The sequence below is a fragment of the Netta rufina genome, assembly GCF_964035555.1.
Source record: "Netta rufina genome assembly, chromosome: Z".
Classification (NCBI taxonomy): Eukaryota; Metazoa; Chordata; class Aves; order Anseriformes; family Anatidae; genus Netta; species Netta rufina.
In genome coordinates this window covers 56,095,763-56,115,576 of record NC_140126.1, presented here as the reverse complement: position 1 = coordinate 56,115,576, position 19,814 = coordinate 56,095,763, and the positions used below count along the sequence as shown (strand labels likewise).

The following is a 19,814-nucleotide window of genomic DNA, read 5'->3' as shown; positions in this document are numbered from 1 at the left end:
CATTCCATATGAACATGTGTTGGCTTCAAAGCACTGCAGGACTTTTCCTGTTAGAATGGTTTTCCTGAGAGGAAGCATACTTGCTTTATCACAATTTGTTTGCAATAAATATACTGCAACTGCTGGTCAAACTTACATTACCATTTTAGTTTGCAAGCCAAGACAATATCATTATCTTATTTTTCCAATATATGCAGGTGCAAATGTTAGGTGCTTTTGAGATAATCTGTGAAGATTCATGTATGTAAACCACTACAAATTCCATAGGAGATACGTACTGTAACAGACACATGATTTGCTGAAATCACATGAAGCTTCACACAAATCTATAAACTCATGTAGGCAGGTTGTAAGCATTTTAAGATCAAAATTATTCAATTTTAATGTCAGTCTAAGCACTCATTTACCATAAAAAAAACAAAACAATTTTAACAGCTCTTATGAAAAGAAAAGCAACTGTTCAGCACTCTTTGTCTGACCAAACAGAAAAATAACAAGGAAGCTTGCTTAAGAACCTGGCAGATTTTGGTGTTGCACACATGGTAGCTATCCAAGCATTTTTACTTACTGATAAAATCCTGTAACAAATTACATTCCCAATTTGCAATAACAAACCCTAACTCACAAAACTACATCTAAAATTTGTAGCTAAACTACTTTTTTTCTTTATTAAATACCTACACAATGTCTAATACCAAGATGACATCATCTCTTCCAGAAAAAGAGGAGATCAGAAAAACAAATGACAAATGACAAAATAGCCTGTAAAAAATGGAATCAGAAGCCACATTATATTCCTTTGTACAGCCTTTGCCAACAATCCTGTATGCCTCCTGGTATATTCTGGTCATGTTATAAAAGGAAAGCAAAATCAAAATTCTAGTTTGCATAATATGCACATCTTCAACTGATTGATGGAAAGAAGTTGCCCTTATTAATGAATTTTTCATTATCAGAATGCAAAAAAATTCTTGGCCATCCTTTTGATCTTCCAAATTAAAGGCTGTTTTGGAACTCTAAGGAATAATGTCCATTCTTTCTCCCACAATGTGGTCAAAGCAGACCTTAAGCTGCAAGTCAGCAATGCTAAAATATGTATAAAGGCAACACACCAACTACCTTTCTGTGGAGAGAGGGAAAATGCTGTATGGATTTCTGCTGTAGTATCATTGTAAAAAAAGCGACAGTCAATCCCATGATTATTTTAAAATCCACAACAGATTTGGCTTTTAAGTCACTGATAAACAATACTGTCCCTGGTTTCTCTCCACATCATTTCACTCCTTTTTAACATCTTGTTTCACTTAAACTGGTGGAGGCAATCACAAGCTTCTTCACAGTAACTCACTGTACAGAACTTTAATACTACAAATCCTATTTAAGAGCACACACTCATACTCCTGTTCTTAATCCATGCTGGTTTTTGAGCCTTTCATAGCCTACAAAAGTATTGTAAACTCAAAAAACTACTTGTATTAAAATCATACTGATGGCACTAGCAAAACCAACATGAAGAATACAATTAGAGGCTTACTGTAAGCTTGCAACTCACGAAAATAGTTAATACAATACTTAAGTTACAAATCCATGGAAACAGTCAGAACCCATAAAAAAATCACGGTATTACTTAAGCATAAAAAGCAGTTTCATTATTGCAATCCTACCAAATTCTAATCGAATTTTAGTATAGTGCTCTATCAATGACTGATTATAAAGCTTCTGATGAAGACTTTCAAAAGTCACAGTTTAAAGCCCCTGTTTTTGAAAGTGTTCCACTTACACCCAGAATACCATGGAATGCAGTCAGTACTCTGATTTTCACATGCATATAGAAAATGTAGAAATAGAAACCGGTAAATCCAAATAACCTTCATTGAAGGATGCGTTCATTTAAGTAGCTTATCCTCCTAGTTTTCAGTTTTCATCAAAAAAAAAAAAAAAAAAAAAAAAAGCACTACTCAAAAATCTTCCATGGCATACGTTTTTCCCTCCTAACATTTTTTTTTTTTTCTTATGTAGTGGTGTAGTAGGTTTACATGGCAAGGTTTTGGTAGAAGGGGCCTGCAGGGGTGGCTTCCGTGAGAAGAGCCCAGAAGCTGCCTCATGTTGGCTAAGGGCCAGTTTCAGCTGCTCCAAAGGGACCTGCTGCTGGCCAGAGCCAAGCCAGTGAGCAATGCTGGGTGGGCCTCTGGGAGAGCAAATTTAAGGGTGGAAAATAACCAACAAGCAAAACACCACAACTGCTGCACAATAGTAGCTTAGAGAGAGGAGTGAGAAAATGAGAGAGAAAGAGCCCTGCAGCCCCCAGGTGAGTGCAGCAGGAGGTGCTGCAGGCAGGCAGCAGCAGTTCCCCTGCGGGCTGTGCAGGGAGAGGCCCCTGGTGGAGCAGGCTGTCCCCCTGCAGCCCATGGGTCCCACATGGAGCAGATCTCCACGCTGCAGCCCCCCCATGGGTGGAGGAGCCCCCGGTGGAGCAGGTGGATGTGGCCTGGAGGAGGCTGCGGCCCATGGAGAGCCCCTGCAGGAGCAGGCCCCGGGCCGGAGCTGCAGCCCGTGGAGAGGAGCCCACGCAGGAGCAGGGGGTCTGGGGGGAGCTGCCGCCCACCCGTGGGGGACCCATGCTGGAGCAGTTTGCTCCTGGGGGATGGATGGACGGACCCCGTGGGACGGAGCCGTGTGGGAGCAGTGCTTGAAGAGCTGCTGCCTGTGGGCAGCCCCCGCAGGCTCAGTTCAGGAAGGATGGCATCCCTGGGAGGGACCCCGTGGGAGGCAGGGGCAGAGAGTGAATGAGAAGGAGTGGTGGAGACGAAGCGTCAGGGACTGACCACAGCCCCCATTCCCTGTTCCCCTGCGCTGCTTTGGGGGAGGAGGTGGAAGAGGGTGGATGGGGGAAGGTGTTTTTGGTTTGTTGTTTTTTTTGGGGGGTGGTTGTTTCTCACTGCTCTAGCTTGTTAATAATAGGTAATAAATTTAATTAATCTCTCTATGTTGAGTCTTTTTTTCATGTGACAATACCTGTTCAGTGATCTCTCTCTGTCCTTATCTCAGTCCTTGAGCCCTTTCCATGATATCTTCTCCCCCTTTCCTTTTGAGCAGTTGTGGTGAAGCTTGGCTGCCCATCTGAGTAAAACCATTATAGTAAGAATGGCTTATTTCCATCTCCTTCATAACTTTTAGTTCTTTTACTACTTTCAGAATGTTTTATTTTCTGTTTTCAGTTGTGTTTGAGTACTGCTTTTGTTCAATTTGCAGCCCACACAGCACTACAGCACTCTTTTTTTATGTGAACATACAAAACTAGTAGTGCACATGCAGCCAGGGTGCCCATTTAATATTTCTAGGAAAGATTCTTTTTTCTTAAAGAGATTGTTCAAAAATGACATTTTGTTTGCTACAATAGAAGTCATATGCTTGATAAAAACACACTTTTTGTTCCAGATTTGAACATGAATGCTTACACCCTTTAATAATGTTATTGTCCACTTTCGTTCTAAAACTTATAATGGAAAGGTTTACCATGAAGATAAGGTGGAACCAGAAATGCCACCAACATGCAGAAAAGCTACATAAGTCTTTTGTCACAAAATATCTGAATATAAAACAATCTTTCTTACTCTTTGTTTAAGCAGTCTAATGTGCCTCCGCTATTACAACATTTTAAAAAGATTATTGTAAATAAAAAGTTCCTCCAACTTTTTAAAGTTTTCAAGGTACCTGAAATTATATTTAAATTTGGTTTACCAGCTTGTTTGCACAAAGAGAAAATCACTCCCCTTTTTCCCATTCTCGTTAGGATGCAATACTTTCAGAAGTACAAGCCACCATTATGGAAGATGGGTTCCTTTTATTACCTGTCAGAACTGCTGCAGTCCTTGTTAAAACCTTTAAAATGAGATCTTGTAACACCTCTAAATTCTAAGGAAATAGGAACATAATTCAAAAGCATCTCTAATACTAATATATTGAATTTATCAAATATCAATAGCTGCAGACTATTCTTCAGATTCCAGAATTAAACTAAAGTACCTGCTAATAATCTGCCTAAATTCTCCTATTACACTAAAAAAAAAAAAAAAAAAAAAATCCTGTCATATGAATCACAAACCTTCTGCATGATCATATAACAGTGAAGAACTGGCAAAAAAATCATTTCATGCTTATGCAACAAATACAACATTTTTCTATGACATTACGTACAATAAATCCCCACTTTTCACTGTGTATTTAATTTCCTTAAGAAAATAAAAGATACATTTTAACATTTAAAAGTGCATATATCAGACATTAGTTACATTCATGAGAATTACATCTCTGGGCCAAAACTCAGCCCACAAAGACCATAACCACATGGTCCTTCTTGGCATGCCTACAAGCCTGGCCAGGTGTGTGGGTAACATCCAGATAATTCACACTGATCCTCTTTGGAGCTACAAACCTACACTACACAAAATTGTGATAGCTGAACTGTATGCTTCTCTGGCCTGCTTCTTTCAGCTGAAAGTTCTGCTCCTAGAGAGGTGTCCTCAGGTCAAGCAAATACAAGATGATCTTCCCAATAAGCAACGCCAATTATTGCAATTGTTTTCCTCCTCACCAACTTAATTTTTTCATGTCACAAGATCAGAATTCCTAATTGAGTGTCAGCACTACTTTGGGATAAACCTAAAAATCTCTTTATTGAGTCTCTTTGCTCCTCCTCTGCCTTCCTCAGCAGGCCTAAGAAGACTGGCCTGAAAATGAGACTAGTCAGCAAACTTCTTGAATTCTTCCAGCTCAGCCTTGCTGGCCTGAGAAACACGAGCTACCAGCAACATGAGCATGCCTGTTGTCTGCAACAATGAACATGCTTTTGAAAATAAAGCAAAACCAGTGAACAACTAGGGAAGCCAAAAATCAGGAAAATAGCTTATGGTCAGCTTTGTATGAGCTTTACATGTATGTCAACTATGCTAAAGGAGTCAATATTCTGAAAGTACTAAGAGCTGAAATATGGAACAAGTAACTTGTTTATACTTTTAGTCTTTGAAAGCTGAGCTCAAAGACCTTTAAATATGAATACAGATTAATACAGCTTAAATTGGTTCAGTGACTGAACAATTAGGGTCATGTCAGATTTTTATGAGTGCATTTCCATGAAAAGAATCTCACTACCTTTGTCTTCTCACTCAAATTTGTATTTCTTCATAATTTCTTTTCACAGGTCTAACAATCACATATTGCAACTGGTATCAAATCCACACAAAATGCTTGCGTCACTTGAAAACTTGAACTACTATTTGAACTACTATGTTTTGTTTTGGTTTTTAACTTTATTTATTTATTTTACTCAATTTACTCATTTCACTTAGTGGGTTCATCATTTTCCAACATTAAAAAAATGTTTGAATCCGTAACACAGGCTTGTTTGTCAGATCAGAATAGATCCTGACTGAAAGTTGCTGGCAAAGAATGCACAGTCCAACCCATCTGACAAAGTAGCTTATTTTTTTCATGAGCTCAGAATTTGAATTCACTGCAGAAGGTCCAAAGACTATGACTATATTGGCACTAGTGAAATAGCAGCAGATTTGAAACAGTTGGTGCAGAGTACCTTAAACATACATACAGGAGGGCAAAGGAGTATTTCTGAATAGATCTCCTCTGACTATGAAGACTGAATTTCAATCAGCAGTGTTGCATCTTCCTATTTTGTTTCTGTTTAACGCTTGAATCCTCAGGGATTGCTCACTGATGGAAGCAGAGCGTCCGAAGTGGCAATGGGCGGATTCGCTTCAGAAGTGCATTTCTGATCCAAGTTAAAATGTTAATGCAGTTATATCCACATAAAACCAGTACTTCTTATTTCCTTGATGACTTTATTTTCTGTTAGTCAAACTGAGCACATCCGCAACTTAATACAGATTTCTTAAGCATACAGAATGTATTTCAGGAAATTTAAATACCTCAAAAACGTGAGGTCAAAGATGGTAGAAAGTTAAAAAACACATTGTGTATGCTTAAAATAGCTTTTCTACTAATAAAGTCCTTAGGCATGCATTGAGGTTACTCTGAGGCTTTTCATAACAGTCATTTCATCAATAATAAATTGAATAATACAATGTGCATTTTTTCTAAAAAGGTTATAAATAAATATAAAGGAGACTCTTCCATTTAAAAAAAAAAAAATCACTTGCGGATATCTTTTTAATGACCTTAGTTTTTCTAATTTAAATTCTATTATTATGTATCATTAGAATTCCAAGCAGGCAGATTTGGTCTACATGAAGGGTGGATGTGGGACAGGCCTTTTGTGGCACAATTAACAGTGTTCCTTTCAAGGACAACGTCACAGAAGGTGAACACTAATTTTGCTAATATGGTAAAGGAGGATAAATGACTCTGGGAAGGAAGGAAAGGAAAAATAAACTACATAGCATAATTGTTTTTCTGTGAAGTTCTCTGTCATATTTAACTTTCACTTTCTAAATAGGTTATTATAGGAACAGCAATTTGCCCAGAAAGATTAAAGATTGCATGAAACGTCAAAGACTACTTTGCAGCTGTAAGAAAGAAAACAGGAAAAACAGTCTCTGCAGATGTCAAACAAATTTTAAGGAAAAGATCAAAGATACTCTGATATTAGCACATGATGCAGAAAATACCCCCAACCCTAGATGTCAGAGCACATATGCCATTTCTGAAAATAACAAAATGTCCCCACTTCTCCATACAAATGCCAGAGCTCTATGCCAATTAACAAGGAAAGCTCTTAACACTCTTTTCCTTAATTCTGAAGTACTGTTCTACAACAAATAACATTGATGAGATGAGAACTATAATCATCATAAAATCATAGCTAAGACAAAAAGGTACAGCAAAACACAACAGTTTAAGTTGTCTAGCTAACACCTCTGTCAAAACTTTCTTACTTGGTTCAAATTGTTGGCTGTGAAGCACAAAGTGCATCCTTTATACAGTTCTCAGTTACCGTATTAGTAGCTATCAGATCATATTTCATATATTTTTGAAAGCCTATATAAAATATGTGATACATAAATACATAAACATGTACTTACATATATGTATGTGTGTATATATATACACAATAAAGTTTCCAGTCACCAAATACTCTTTTTAGCACTGTCAGTATGACCATGACAATCTTTTCCATTACTGCTCATAACCTATCAGTATGAAAGCTGAAGAATTTATGAACCCTATAGGAAATATACGCACATACTGAAGACTGACATACAGTAGCACAAAGTATGTAATTTCACCAAAAAAATGCAGCCAGAGCGATATGATTTTATGAACAGAGGCTGATTATTTACAGCACTTTGGAAACCTGAGTTAGTAAAAAGTACTTTTTCACTCCAAGTCCTATCACCCACAAACTGCTCATAAAACGAGCATTCTCCTAGAAGAAATTCTTGTATTTTCTCTGGTTTTATTTAATACTAAAACTAACTCAGATGAACAAGTCTGGAGGGTCTACTTCATTTTTCCCCTGAAAACAGACAAAAGAAAAACCGACTTTGCAGCCAGTGACAGTATTAGAGACAGAGAGAAAATAATAATAGTAATAGTAATAGTAATAGTAATAGTAATAATAATAATAATAATAATAATAATAATAATAAAGCCTTAGAAAATGTCCTCCATCAGTTTGTATGGAGGTTATGCTGTGTCTGACTGCAGTTGTGGTGTTAAAGATTCAAGCCGAAAAGACTCACCACACAGTCGTATGTGTCTGCATGGTTATCATCAAATGATTTTTAGACACCCCCTATGTGCATTTACACCTAAAAGCATACGGGGTAAACTAAACTAATGAAGAAAAGATCTGGAAACTTATTTCTGAGAGTGTTTCTTTAATTGTTTAAGTACTAGAAAAAATCTTTGACTATACATTCTCACTGAAAACAATGCATAAATAAAAACCTAACTCTATCCAAAAAATGTTATCATAATGAAAGAGAAATGTCAGGAACATAGAAGCTCCTTGCCTTTAACGTAAATAACAGACAATGAAGAGACGGTATTTTCCAGGCCTGTTTAACCTCAACAGAGAAAAATTAAGAATAACTTCTGTCATCATTTAGTGCATAGTAACATGCTGTATTATCATTTTACGTTTCCTAAAATAGCAATGCTTTGACAGTACGTATATTATACAAATTCAGGGGAAAATAGCTAGAAATCAGAAAGAACATTGAATATCTAAACCAGATAGAGAATGAAAGAATTTTACCAGATAAAAGAATTTTACAAATAACCATAGAAAGATTTCAATGCAGGGTTGACAACCATTTACTTTTAGCTTAAACAATTTATATCAAAATAAAAACTATATGCACATCAAAAATAGTCATAAGCTTTCTTATATATTCAAAGAATTTAAGCAATATTTTATATTGTATAAAGTCTCAACTCTGTAATTACAATGACATTAACCAAAAATGTGTATTTAAAAAGTCATTCTTTAAATTTTGAAAGTATATGTAATAGGTAAGCACAGATAAGTATAAAAAGCCTTAATTTTGAGAAAGGGATTATGGTTTAGTTTCTTAGCATTATTACCGGTAAAGAACAAGGAGCTTGAATTAGGAAACTAACCGTATTTTTTGCTATGCTTTTGAAAATTTTGTAGAACAAAGAATGTGCTTTACATATGCTTGAAACTGGTATGGTTATTTATTTATTTATGTTTTTCAAGAACAGATGTCTTACTCTTAGTTGAAATAGACTTAGTTGAAAGGAGTTGACTTATGAATGAAGTACCAACTGCAAAACTGTTGGAAGAAGGCAAGGACTCTTTAAGCTTTCTAAACAGTTGTATGTTTTAATATTTCCATCCTTTTTCATTCCTGTCCTGATAGCCATTCTACTATGACTTACTGATGAAAAAGTGCAATTTTATTCCAAATTTGGAATAACTCTGGCAGATACAGACACTGTTTCCGTGTCTGTATCAATACCTTGTATCTGAGATATAAAATAGTGGCAAAAGTGTGAGTTACCATAACTCTTCCAAATTCTGTGAGAATTTTACCACTTAAAGAACAACAGTTGATTCAAGAAAAATTCTTCATTACAACTTCATGGGCAATGAAATACTTGTCTCAGTTACTTGTTCGGTAGTAAAATCCAAATGGAAAACCAAAAGCAGAGAAAGGAAAACTGCAAGGATGTTTTGGGAGACTGAATGCCATTACTCAGGACAGTGAAGATTTATTTTAAGAATCAGGACAAAGTGTTACTTTTAAGGAACGTGTTATGCAGAGCAGAGGATGAAAAAGCGCAAAAGAAAAGAACAATGATGAAGAATGAAAAATCTTTCAAGTTGCGTAGGAATATGTTTTATATAATAGTACAACCTCCTCAAGTACTTTCAGTTACATAGAGTTCTTGGAATGTATGCATTTACCTTAACAACAGGATTCAGCAGAACAACACCTGATTTCTTTGTAATAACTTGCTTTGTTGTATAATGATGTTCTATGAGTTGAGGAATAGTTGGAAACCCAGTTCCTTCAAAACGATATTGATTCTGTATGGAGGTAAAAGGAAATAATTGTTTCTCTACAAGCAAAATTTCAAACAACAAACTGCAAAAGAGCATTATAAAGCTTCCTTCATTAGTAACAGAGCAAAAGTGTTTGATTTTACAAAATAAGATTTCTGTCCTAATCTATTTCAACAGTATTTCTACCAAATTAAATGGAATGACAGTAAGAAACATAAATTAATAAATGCAAAATTAGTGTATCACGCACTTACAGCAACATAATAAAAGAATTACTTGTTTAAAATCTTAATTTGAAGGAAAAAAGAAGCTTTTGCACTTCAAAAGATGGGACTGTTTGCGATACTCAAACTGTGACAGTAACATAAAAATAATATAAACTTCAAAAAATATAATTAAATTTCTACAGCCCTAAAGCTCTAAAATTACAGGAAAAAAAAAAAATAAAACAAGCATCAGACAATAAACTAAACAGGGGATAAGAAATACTGTTTTACTCAGATCTTACTGCACTTACAACGTTGTGTAAAACTAACAAATCCTAGCACAGTGCATGACCAGCATTATCATTTACTAAGAAGCGTGTGCCAGAGGAGACTAGAGCTGTACTGGTGCTAAAAGCAGAGGCAGGTTACGCATATAATCCACAGAGAAAATTCTACCAAGACAAAATTCCACCCCCTCCTCCTCAGCCCTCCATACTTGTCAATTGATTTCATTTTAGCTACATAATTCAACACAATTAAAATAATTAAATATCTTAATATTTTACTAGAAGAATAGAAGATGATCTTAGGAAATAATACTATGACATAGCATTCTTCAGCTATCGGGTGGGTGGAGAAAAAACAGAGTATATTCATTGCTTTTCCTTGCCCTCATTCTTGATGGGAAGAAACAGTAAGAGCTTATTTCCAGGTGGAGGAATGGCTCTATGTCCACGCTGTAACAACTGGTACACCTCAGGGGTCTGTCTTGGGACTGGTGTTATTTATTAACTTTATCAGTGACACACAGTGGGATTGAGTGCACCCTCAGCAAGTCTGCAGGTGACACCAAGCTGAGCGGTGCAGTTGATACAGCAGAAGGAAGGGACGCCATCCAGAGGGACCTGGACAGGCTGGAGTAGTGGGCCAACAAGATTCAACATGGCCAAGTGCAAGGTGCTGCACCTGGGTCAGGGCAATCTCAGACATGAGAACAAACTGGGAAAAGAGCTCACTGAGAGCAGCCCTGCAGAGAAGGACTTGGGTGTTCAGGTGGATGAAAAGCTCAACAGGAGCTAGCAGTGAGTGCTTGCAGCCCAGCAGGCCATCCGCATCTGGGCTACATCAACAGAGGAGTGGCCAGCAGGTCCAGGGTAGTTATTGTTCTCCTCAGCTCTGCCCTTGTGAGCCCCTGCCTGGAGTGCTGCGTCCAGGGCTGGGACCCCCAGCACAAGGAGGATGTGGGGCTGTTAGAGCGGGTCCAGAGGAGGGCCATGAAGGTAATCAGAGGGCTGGAGCACCTCTCCTATGAAGATGGGCTGAGAGAGCTGGGGATGTTCAGCCTGGGTAAGAGGACGCTCTGGGGAGACCGCATTGCAGACTTTCAGTAATTAAGGAGGGCTTATAAAGGAGTTGGAGAGTGACTTTTGCTTAAGCAGATAATGACAGGATAAGGGGGCATGGTTTTAAACTAAATGAGGGGAGATTTAGGTGAAATGTTAGGTTCACTCAGAGGGTGGTGAGGCACTGGCACGGGTTGCCCAGAGAAGCTGTGGGTGCCACATCCCTGGAGGTGCTCAAGGCCAGGCTGGATGGGGCTTTGGGCAACCTGGGCTGGTGGGAGGTGACCCTGCCCACGGCAGGGGGGGTAGGACTTGGTTATTTTAGAGTCCCTTCCATCCAAAGCTATTCTGTGACTCTAAGATTATTTTATCCTCCTCCATGTTTTAAAATGCACATTGCAGCTAGGTGACTGGGATACAGGGTTAAAACCTGTGCCTCATTATCGAGAGTTAGAGAACTCTCCGCAGAAGACAGGAACTGCCAGAAGCCATTCTGAAGACTGGCAAGAGCAAACAAATACTGCATAATTCAAAAACAACAGCAACACAACCCTAAAGCACAGGCAGTGATTCAAGTTCATTTACACAACTGGGCAATGAAACCTGTACCACTGACACACAGTTTTTTTCTTTCTAGCTACAGGGTTAACTTCTTTACAAAGCGCACAGTAAGGTCCTCTTTCTTCAGGTTAAAATTCAACTTTCTGAAACGTGTTATTACTCCTAGTAAAGACAGCTTGGTCATGTCACCTATTTTTAAAATTCCTGGTTCTCTATCATAAAACTGCTTTCATGGTTTCAACACTTTCTGTTGTTTATTCCTTTAACTTCATTCAGTTACTAGATACTGGCTCAGCTTTTATTGACCAGTAACTTTAGTTTCCATTCCTTTCAAATAACTTCTCTTACATTTTTGTTCTGATGATCCAAAAAACCCTACGTCCTAAGACTAGGGCCTAGCAAATTAACCAGCATTCATCTCATACCCAGCTGTGCACCCAACTTCTGCCACTGATCTAAGATCTTCAGGATGAAGAGCATTCCTTTATTCAGTGTACTTACACACGATTATGACCATTATTAAGATCACCAACAAACAGCAATGTAAAAATAGCATAGCCTCCAATAAAAACCATGAAAAACAACAGCAGCCTTGAATGCCTAATGGATTTTGGTAATGATTTTTGATACTTAAAGCTGAACAGTGAGCTCATTTATCTCATACATACTTTTATTAGGATTTGTATTTAAAATATTGGTAACACTTATGCAGTTAAAGGACAACTGATAAACAAGTATACATCCTGCTCCACCCTGAAGTCTCTGAATCAGAAGAAAAATTGTCAATGGACACCAAAGCTGACAGTGATCCGACGGTGAGATCTGACCAGTCAGAAACCTGATTTCACACTGTTAATACCAATGTAAATAAAATAAATTTTAAAAACATGGACTAAACTCTCATCAAACTCACCAAATGTTAATGAATTAATTCCCTCTTGTCATATGACCGTAACAGCCCCACTATTTACCTCCTTTTTAATGCTAAAAGGCCTTTTCTCTTTTTAAAACATAAGCCTTTTTTTTTTTTTTTTTTTTTTTTACAATAAATGCAGAAAATTCATCCCACAGGAGTGCATAAAGAGTTCTACATTTCTTTAATATAAGTTTTAGTTTTCATGATTGTCAACAAAATCATCCCCAAATATATCCCAAAAGCAGATTAATACTTTTATTACTAAATTAATACTTTTATTACCCTATTACTAAATGTACAAGCAGGCAGAGCTAATGACATCAGGATGTTTGGACTGTTCCATCATGAGGTATGCAACACCAAACAATGACATTTCAAATATAATTTCTAAGAGAAAGTAATGAAATTATGAGAATAAAGGTAGCTTTGTTATTTTTTTAATGGAAAAATTGATACAAAAAATTCATCTTCCGGATAAGGGTGGCCTCAAATTAACAGTCATTAAAACAGCCCATCTAATTGACTTCAAAGGCCAATATTTTTTTTCACAGGTCCACTTGCCACATACCACAATTTACACAAAACGATTTCAGCCACATCAAGTATATAATGTGCATTATAATTCAGCTAAGAATCGGAGAGCTCCAAGCATCTTTTAAGATACTGTGTGTCTAGGTATATGTAGTTTTATTGCTCTTATTTTTCTGTCTAGCACACTGATACACCAAAATACTTCAGGGCTATAAAAATCAAAATAAACACTGACTTTGTGTCAAGGTTCACTTTTATGAACAGAACAACACCCACAGGGCTAAAAAGAAACTCAAGCATCTCCAGAGCAGCAGGGGCTTCAACTGTTAACTGTATAGAAACTAGCAGATTATTTTTTCCTCAATGAACATTTTCATTTTTTTCAGTAAGATTCAATTAGAGGTATTAAAAGTAGCCTAATTAGTACCAAGTATGAAAATGGGTTTAAAAATAAATAAATGTACATGCATAAATTAGTAATAACAAGCTCTGGATTTCATAACGTTTACAGAAATTTGTCTTCTCATTATAGGATTAAAGAGGTAGAATAACCTCATACTTCATATTTTTCTTTTATTTCCTAAAATAACCTTTTCCCCCTGATTTGAGCACTCATGGCAATATTACCAACAGCTTTCATATTTTCATATAAAGGCTAAAACCACATGACATAATAAATTATGTAGATCCTAAATCATTTAGATGGAATAATAAACTTCCTAAAATTGAATATTTAGTACTATAGCAGAGACGTACATCAGCATATTGTATGATAAAGTGTCTCCGTTGTCCATCTGAAAACACAGAAAGGACATATTCACCAGGTTTCCCGTTGCTCTCTCGCACCAAGAAGTCTCCTTGCTGCTTTAACAGCTCCTGGGCTTCTATTCTTGGAATTGCACCATGATACCAGTCTTGCTCTGCCAATGGTTTCTCAGTGGTTGATATTACATCAAAGAACTTGGGAAAAATATTGAAGAAAAACGTTACTATAACAGTACATTTTTAGAGTTTACTTTTACATGAAAAGCATGACAGACAACATTAATCTCTATTTCTGTATCTAAATTATGTATTTCTATTCACAAACAAAATCAAGGCTCTTATATTTACACAAAAGGGATACTAATCACATTTTCTTCTGTTACCTAAAAAAATAAATCTGCATATACAAAACGCACAACTTAATGGAAATATCCATTAAAACATATATTAATTTTCACTTGGCCCTGCTGTTTTTCCTAATCCATACTGTCCAACAATGAGCAGTGACTCTTCCTCCCTCTTTCTTAAATGTTCTGAAATACTATAAACAATAATTCAAAATTAAGCATTTCTTTATATAGAAACTTCTGAGACAAAACCGTAAGAAACTCAATTTTAAAAAAGCATTTGAATTGGATAACTTGTTTTCATACAGTTTAAAAACCTCATACTAAATCAATCAATAATTCTAAGAAACATATTTCCCAGCATTTACATGACAGCAGGGGATAGACACCTGGGCATACTGTGCTTATGAAGTTGCACTGAGTTTCTGCAAGTATAATGATCATAAGATACTGCTTTCACCAGCTGTAAGCAGAAGGTAATGAGTTTTAATTTACAGTTTCCCATAAAAATCTGAAAAAAAATCAGTAAAAATCTGAATAAAATAATACACTACGTATTGCATCAGGAGTTGAAATATATATGAGTGTGTTCCATGCAAACCTGCTGAAACACATTTTAGGTAACAGAAAGAAGATGCACACCTCAGTTAAGGCCCGGGTAGCAGATACAAACAAACTATTTTGACTGATACTCTACTACTGCTCTACCCTGATGAAACAGGTTGGTTTCTTTTTCTACTCTAAGCAAGGATATGATATGATATTTCCTTCTTGGGGATAGAGAACAGAAACACTTCGCTAGTACATGAAAGAAAAAAACGACACTATAAATCTGGGCATGGTAGAGGGCATCTGCAAATTTATTGTCTTCTTGAAGAGATGCTCAGGTCAAGATGACCCAGCTAATCAAAGACAAAACACTACAAGTCCTCAGAGAGGAAATAAATAGACCTAAAAATGGAGTCTACTGAGAACTTGTTTCCAAATATATCAGCATATCCAAATATGTGAGCATTTGTGAGCATTTCCAAATTTATGAGCATTGAGCCAAGCCCAATTTTTGAGCATTTAATGAAGTCCCTGGTATAAAACATGCCTTTGTCTCTAGGTTTATGGCTATCTTTCCAAGTCATATCTCGAGAGATATAGTTTATCTAGTCCAGAAACCTCATAGCATACAGGAGAGCGTATTTAAGAGTCTGACTGGGCCTCATTATTCTCAGACTTCAAAACTGGTTATCCAAAGCCCTGGGGTACCTCTTGTATCAGGGATTGTTTCAGACATGAGATTTGAGGCTAAAACAGTTACCAGCAAACCCATCACTAGAAAGAGTGAGCAAGATTGATTACAAATTCACAGCTAAGAAGGACCATGTAAGAAAAAAATAACAGCTTGAACAGAAAGATAACAGTTTGTAAGATCAAAAGGTGTACTCCAAGGTACTGTATTTATTTGCATAATGAACTACTAAAAACCCAGAATATTGTTTGGCCAAGAAAGCAGTCATTTCAATTCCATCAACAGTTAAATACTTCTTAGATTAGAGCCGTATCCCACTGTTAAATAACACTAAGCTATTCTCTTTCACAAATTCCTAACACAAAAAATAAGTTTTCAGAGTATTATAAAAGGTTATTTACTTGAATTTTTTTTTTTTTTTTTAAGATGCTGAGTTTGACTCAACAGGAAAAAAAAATTCTAACCTTTGCTAAACTATCAAGAAATTTTAGGGAGCTCAAGGTAGCAAAGCCTTTGCCACATAAACACATTTCTACCTCAAAGGAAATGTTTCTAAGGATAAAAGGACAGTTCAGGGTCAATAAAATAGTTTGTAGTCCTCACAAAGGAAGGTTAAAAAAAAGACGTAATTCATTTCATAGTTTACAGAAGAGGCAGACACCAGATAATAACACCTGCTTATGTTCAAACTGGGTCAAGTGAGTCACTGTTCAGACAAGTATGATTATACCTCAGAATAAAACACAGAAAAAGCTTATGGAAAAACAAGGGAGCATTTTAGACATTGCTAACTACAGTGCTGTTTATGACACTAGGATCAACCTTCCCCTTTTTAAAATTTGTTTGAACTAATATTTCTTTCTTTAGAAGGAAACAATGAAAATCCCAAAATGTAGCCTGTGATGATTGTCTTCTACCTTCCCTTGTCTTTATTTTTTATCTTATGCCAAGGGTCAATCATAACCAAGCTAAAAAAACCTGTATTTTCTCTGATGAAACAACTGGTAATTATTAATGTTTTGAATGTTATTTTAATTCTTTTATTTTTATGAACAAGTCTCCCTGCTCCAACATATATTCACCTTGACTGGCTTTGAAAGAAAACATGGCTGAAAGCCCGGAAAAAACAGAACAAGCGTAAGATACCTAATCATTTTAATATTGATTTCAGCTCAATTTACCACTTAGCTCTAATGTTTATACTGCACTTTGTAGTTAGAATTAAATGGTTTAAACATAAGAAAAGTTAGTCTTTAAAAATGATAGAGTGGGAAAAAAAGCTACCTTCTCAAAAATAGTTTACGATTCCCATCTCTTTTCTTAGTAAGTTTAAAGATCAGGAAGCTACTGAATTTGATTAACTAGATACATAGTATCTAGCTGAGAACAAATACGAACTCTAAGCCCCAGCATTTTACAATTTCACTTTGGGGATGAGATGTTTTGCACATTTATTTATACACAGAAGCACTGTCAAAGGAGTGTTTCAGCGGCATAAATTGAATGTTTTTTGTTGTTGTTTGATTGTTTGTTGTTTGTTTTGTTAGCTTCAATAGAAGTTAACAATAAGCAATTAACAAAATCACACGGAAGGAAAGGAAACCACACTGAAACATTTTTACTTTCCCTCCCAGCCTCCTGTTTTTCTTGTTTTCTTTTTCCTTCAACATTTTAATTTATTTCCATAGTTTGCTCATTGGTTACTTTGGCAAAGGGATGGCCTCATATATTCCATCATACTTTTCTTTCCAAGAGGAGGGAAATACTCTCATATCAATCACGCTTGTTCTATTACTGTCCTCCTTTCTTATTCTGAACCTCCTTCTCTCCCACTAATTAACAATCCATTGAAACAGCAGTTTTTCTCCTGGAGGAAAAATCAAGCGGTCCCTAGCTGTTGTCCTTATTCAAAAGAAAAATGGAGCAAAGACTGCTGTATTATTGCTAACTCCAGAAAAAGGGAGACTATTCCTGTACTTACTCTATCAATGAAAATAAATCAATAATGGGATTAATATTTTATTAAAATAGTAGCTTACTTAAAATTGTACTTTCACATATATTCTAAGCTTAGCCTTTGTGCACTTGCTTATTTTCCATCTTTATACAAGAAAAACATTTTCCCAAAAGATTTTTTTCTCTCCAGTTTTAAAAGAGGCACAGAGAGAATAGAAAGTAAAGCAATACATTTAGCATGATAGTTTGAGACATTTCCCTGTAGAATATTCTGCCAATACTGAATCTAGCTCATTTGCATGTGCTAATATATCATACGAAACCAGCACTTACTCCATCAAGGAAATGAAAATTTTCAAGTATTTCATCCTAAAACAATCCTACAACAGTAAAAATGCACACACCTGAAAATTATAAGATAAAATTAATTATACAAAAAAAAAAGAAACAAAAAAAACACAAACAACTCTCATTTTGTACTGAGTGATGTTTTTTCTAGGATCACCATTATTAGATGTGAAAAAATAAAAAATATTTTCAGTAAGGCAAACAACATGTGCAGTTACCTAAGTGGTAAAACAAAACAAAACAACCCTACTCATTTTATCTGAAGGGTAGAAGCTATGATACTATTCATTCATGTTCTGTATTCTGTTCATACATAACACAGCATTAGTGGTACAGAAAACAGTTGACCTTCTTCTTGTGTTTTCTCTCCTCATCTGATTAAACTTATGTCTCTTGCTGTTAGAGAGAAGTGGCTTACATTTTGTTCAACAGAAGCCACCTAGCCACCTGAATTCCTAACCTTGCTGTATTCTCTTCAAAACCATATTTTTTACTGTATTATTCTCAGAACTTTCTCATTCTCAGAGCCTGTAAATTATTTAAGTGCCAACACATAAACAACAGTTAAACTTCTGGCTGCTTGAGGAAGAACTGGGTTTCTCTACAACTAACTTCAGAAGATATGAAAAAAAACACCTTAGTTCTCTTTAATTACACAAAAAATGAACTTCTCATAACCAACTATGGGTCTTTAGAATACCACCACATTTTAACCAAAATATGGTTTCAATTCTAAAGTTTCAATGCACTTAAAATACACACTATGAACACAGAGTTAACATGCCTTTTTCTATTTTAAAAACATATTTTTTATACATATTATTAATTTTATAATACACATTTTCAATAAATAGTTCGTACACTTTGATGATAGATACTAGGTTGTATATACCAGTGTATACATTTAACAACCAGTAACGTTACATAATTTTCAGTGTGAAAAAGGAGAATAGCTAAACACATTAAGTGATAAAAATTAATTTGTGACATCAATTTTGTCTGTATGTCTAGGGTTAGCTTTTCCTAACACACAATGAATTGCTAAAAACACAAAAAGCTGAAAACAGATTGGTTTGTACATAGGCTGATTTTGAAATCATTTAAGTAATAGATATTCAAGACTACTTGTTACTCAGATTTGACTATCTGCTTCAGATCTATGCTGAATAAGTATATATAAAATAAAATATACTTGGAGCATATTTTGGAGAAATAAGATCAGAATTGATCTTATTTCAGATCTATTCTTATTCAGAATATTATTCTTATTCTTATTCAGAATATTCTATTCTGAATTCTTATTCAGAATAGATCTGAAATAAGATCAATTCTGCTCTTATTTCTCCAAAATACACTCCAAAGCTTTAGTCATCTTCTACCTACCATATACCACCCATACCCACGCTTTCACATAGGGAAACTGAGGCCACAACAAGGAGACTCAAATGTCAAATGGGACTTTTTGTCCCCTGGGAAGATGCTGATGGGATGAGGAACACAAGAAGTGCTCTCCTCAGTGCTCCGCCCAGTGCTCCCAGTTGGAGACTGGAGACAAGGAGGAGGCGGTGTATGGATCAGGTGAGTGACTGGCTGTGTGGCTGATGCCACGCTCAGGGTTTCAGGTTCTCAGCTCTCAGGAGTGCTTCCAAGAGACCCTGCATGCTGACAGGGGATGGGGCGCACCTGACCAAGTGGGGCAAGAGTGTTTTGGGCAGCAAGCTGGCCAGACTCATTACCAGGGCTTTAAGTAGATTCAGAGGGGGAAGCAGAAGTATCTGTAAGTGACACAAAAAAACCACTGACTACCAGTACTTTGGAAAACAGAGGGGAAGCACCTGTGATTCATATCATGGAAATTTGGAAGGACTCCTCTAGAAAGGTGATGTGGCTGAAGTGCATCTGCACCAACGCTCGCAGCATGGGAAACAGGCAGGAGGAGTTGGAAGCCACAGAGCAGTTAGAAAACCGTGATCTAATTACTATCACAGAAACGTGGTGGGACAAATAACACAGCTGGAACACTGGAATGGACAACAAGCTTTACAGGAGACACGCAGGGAAGGAGGGGTGGGGGTGTTGACCTCTATGTTAAG

General features: G+C 36.3%; 1 protein-coding gene across 2 annotated transcripts in view; it reads right to left on the bottom strand.

The window, feature by feature from the left end:
* The window catches only part of FER (FER tyrosine kinase), a 192,104-nt gene that overhangs the window by 87,158 nt on the left and 85,132 nt on the right, over nucleotides 1-19,814 (bottom strand). For both annotated transcript variants that reach the window (XM_084305460.1, XM_084305461.1), the window contains exons 12-13: nucleotides 13,822-14,025; nucleotides 9,410-9,532 (exon numbers count right to left, since the gene is read on the bottom strand). In XM_084305460.1, coding sequence (XP_084161586.1) covers nucleotides 9,410-9,532; nucleotides 13,822-14,025 — 327 coding nt within the window. The remainder of the gene's footprint in view (nucleotides 1-9,409; nucleotides 9,533-13,821; nucleotides 14,026-19,814) is intronic.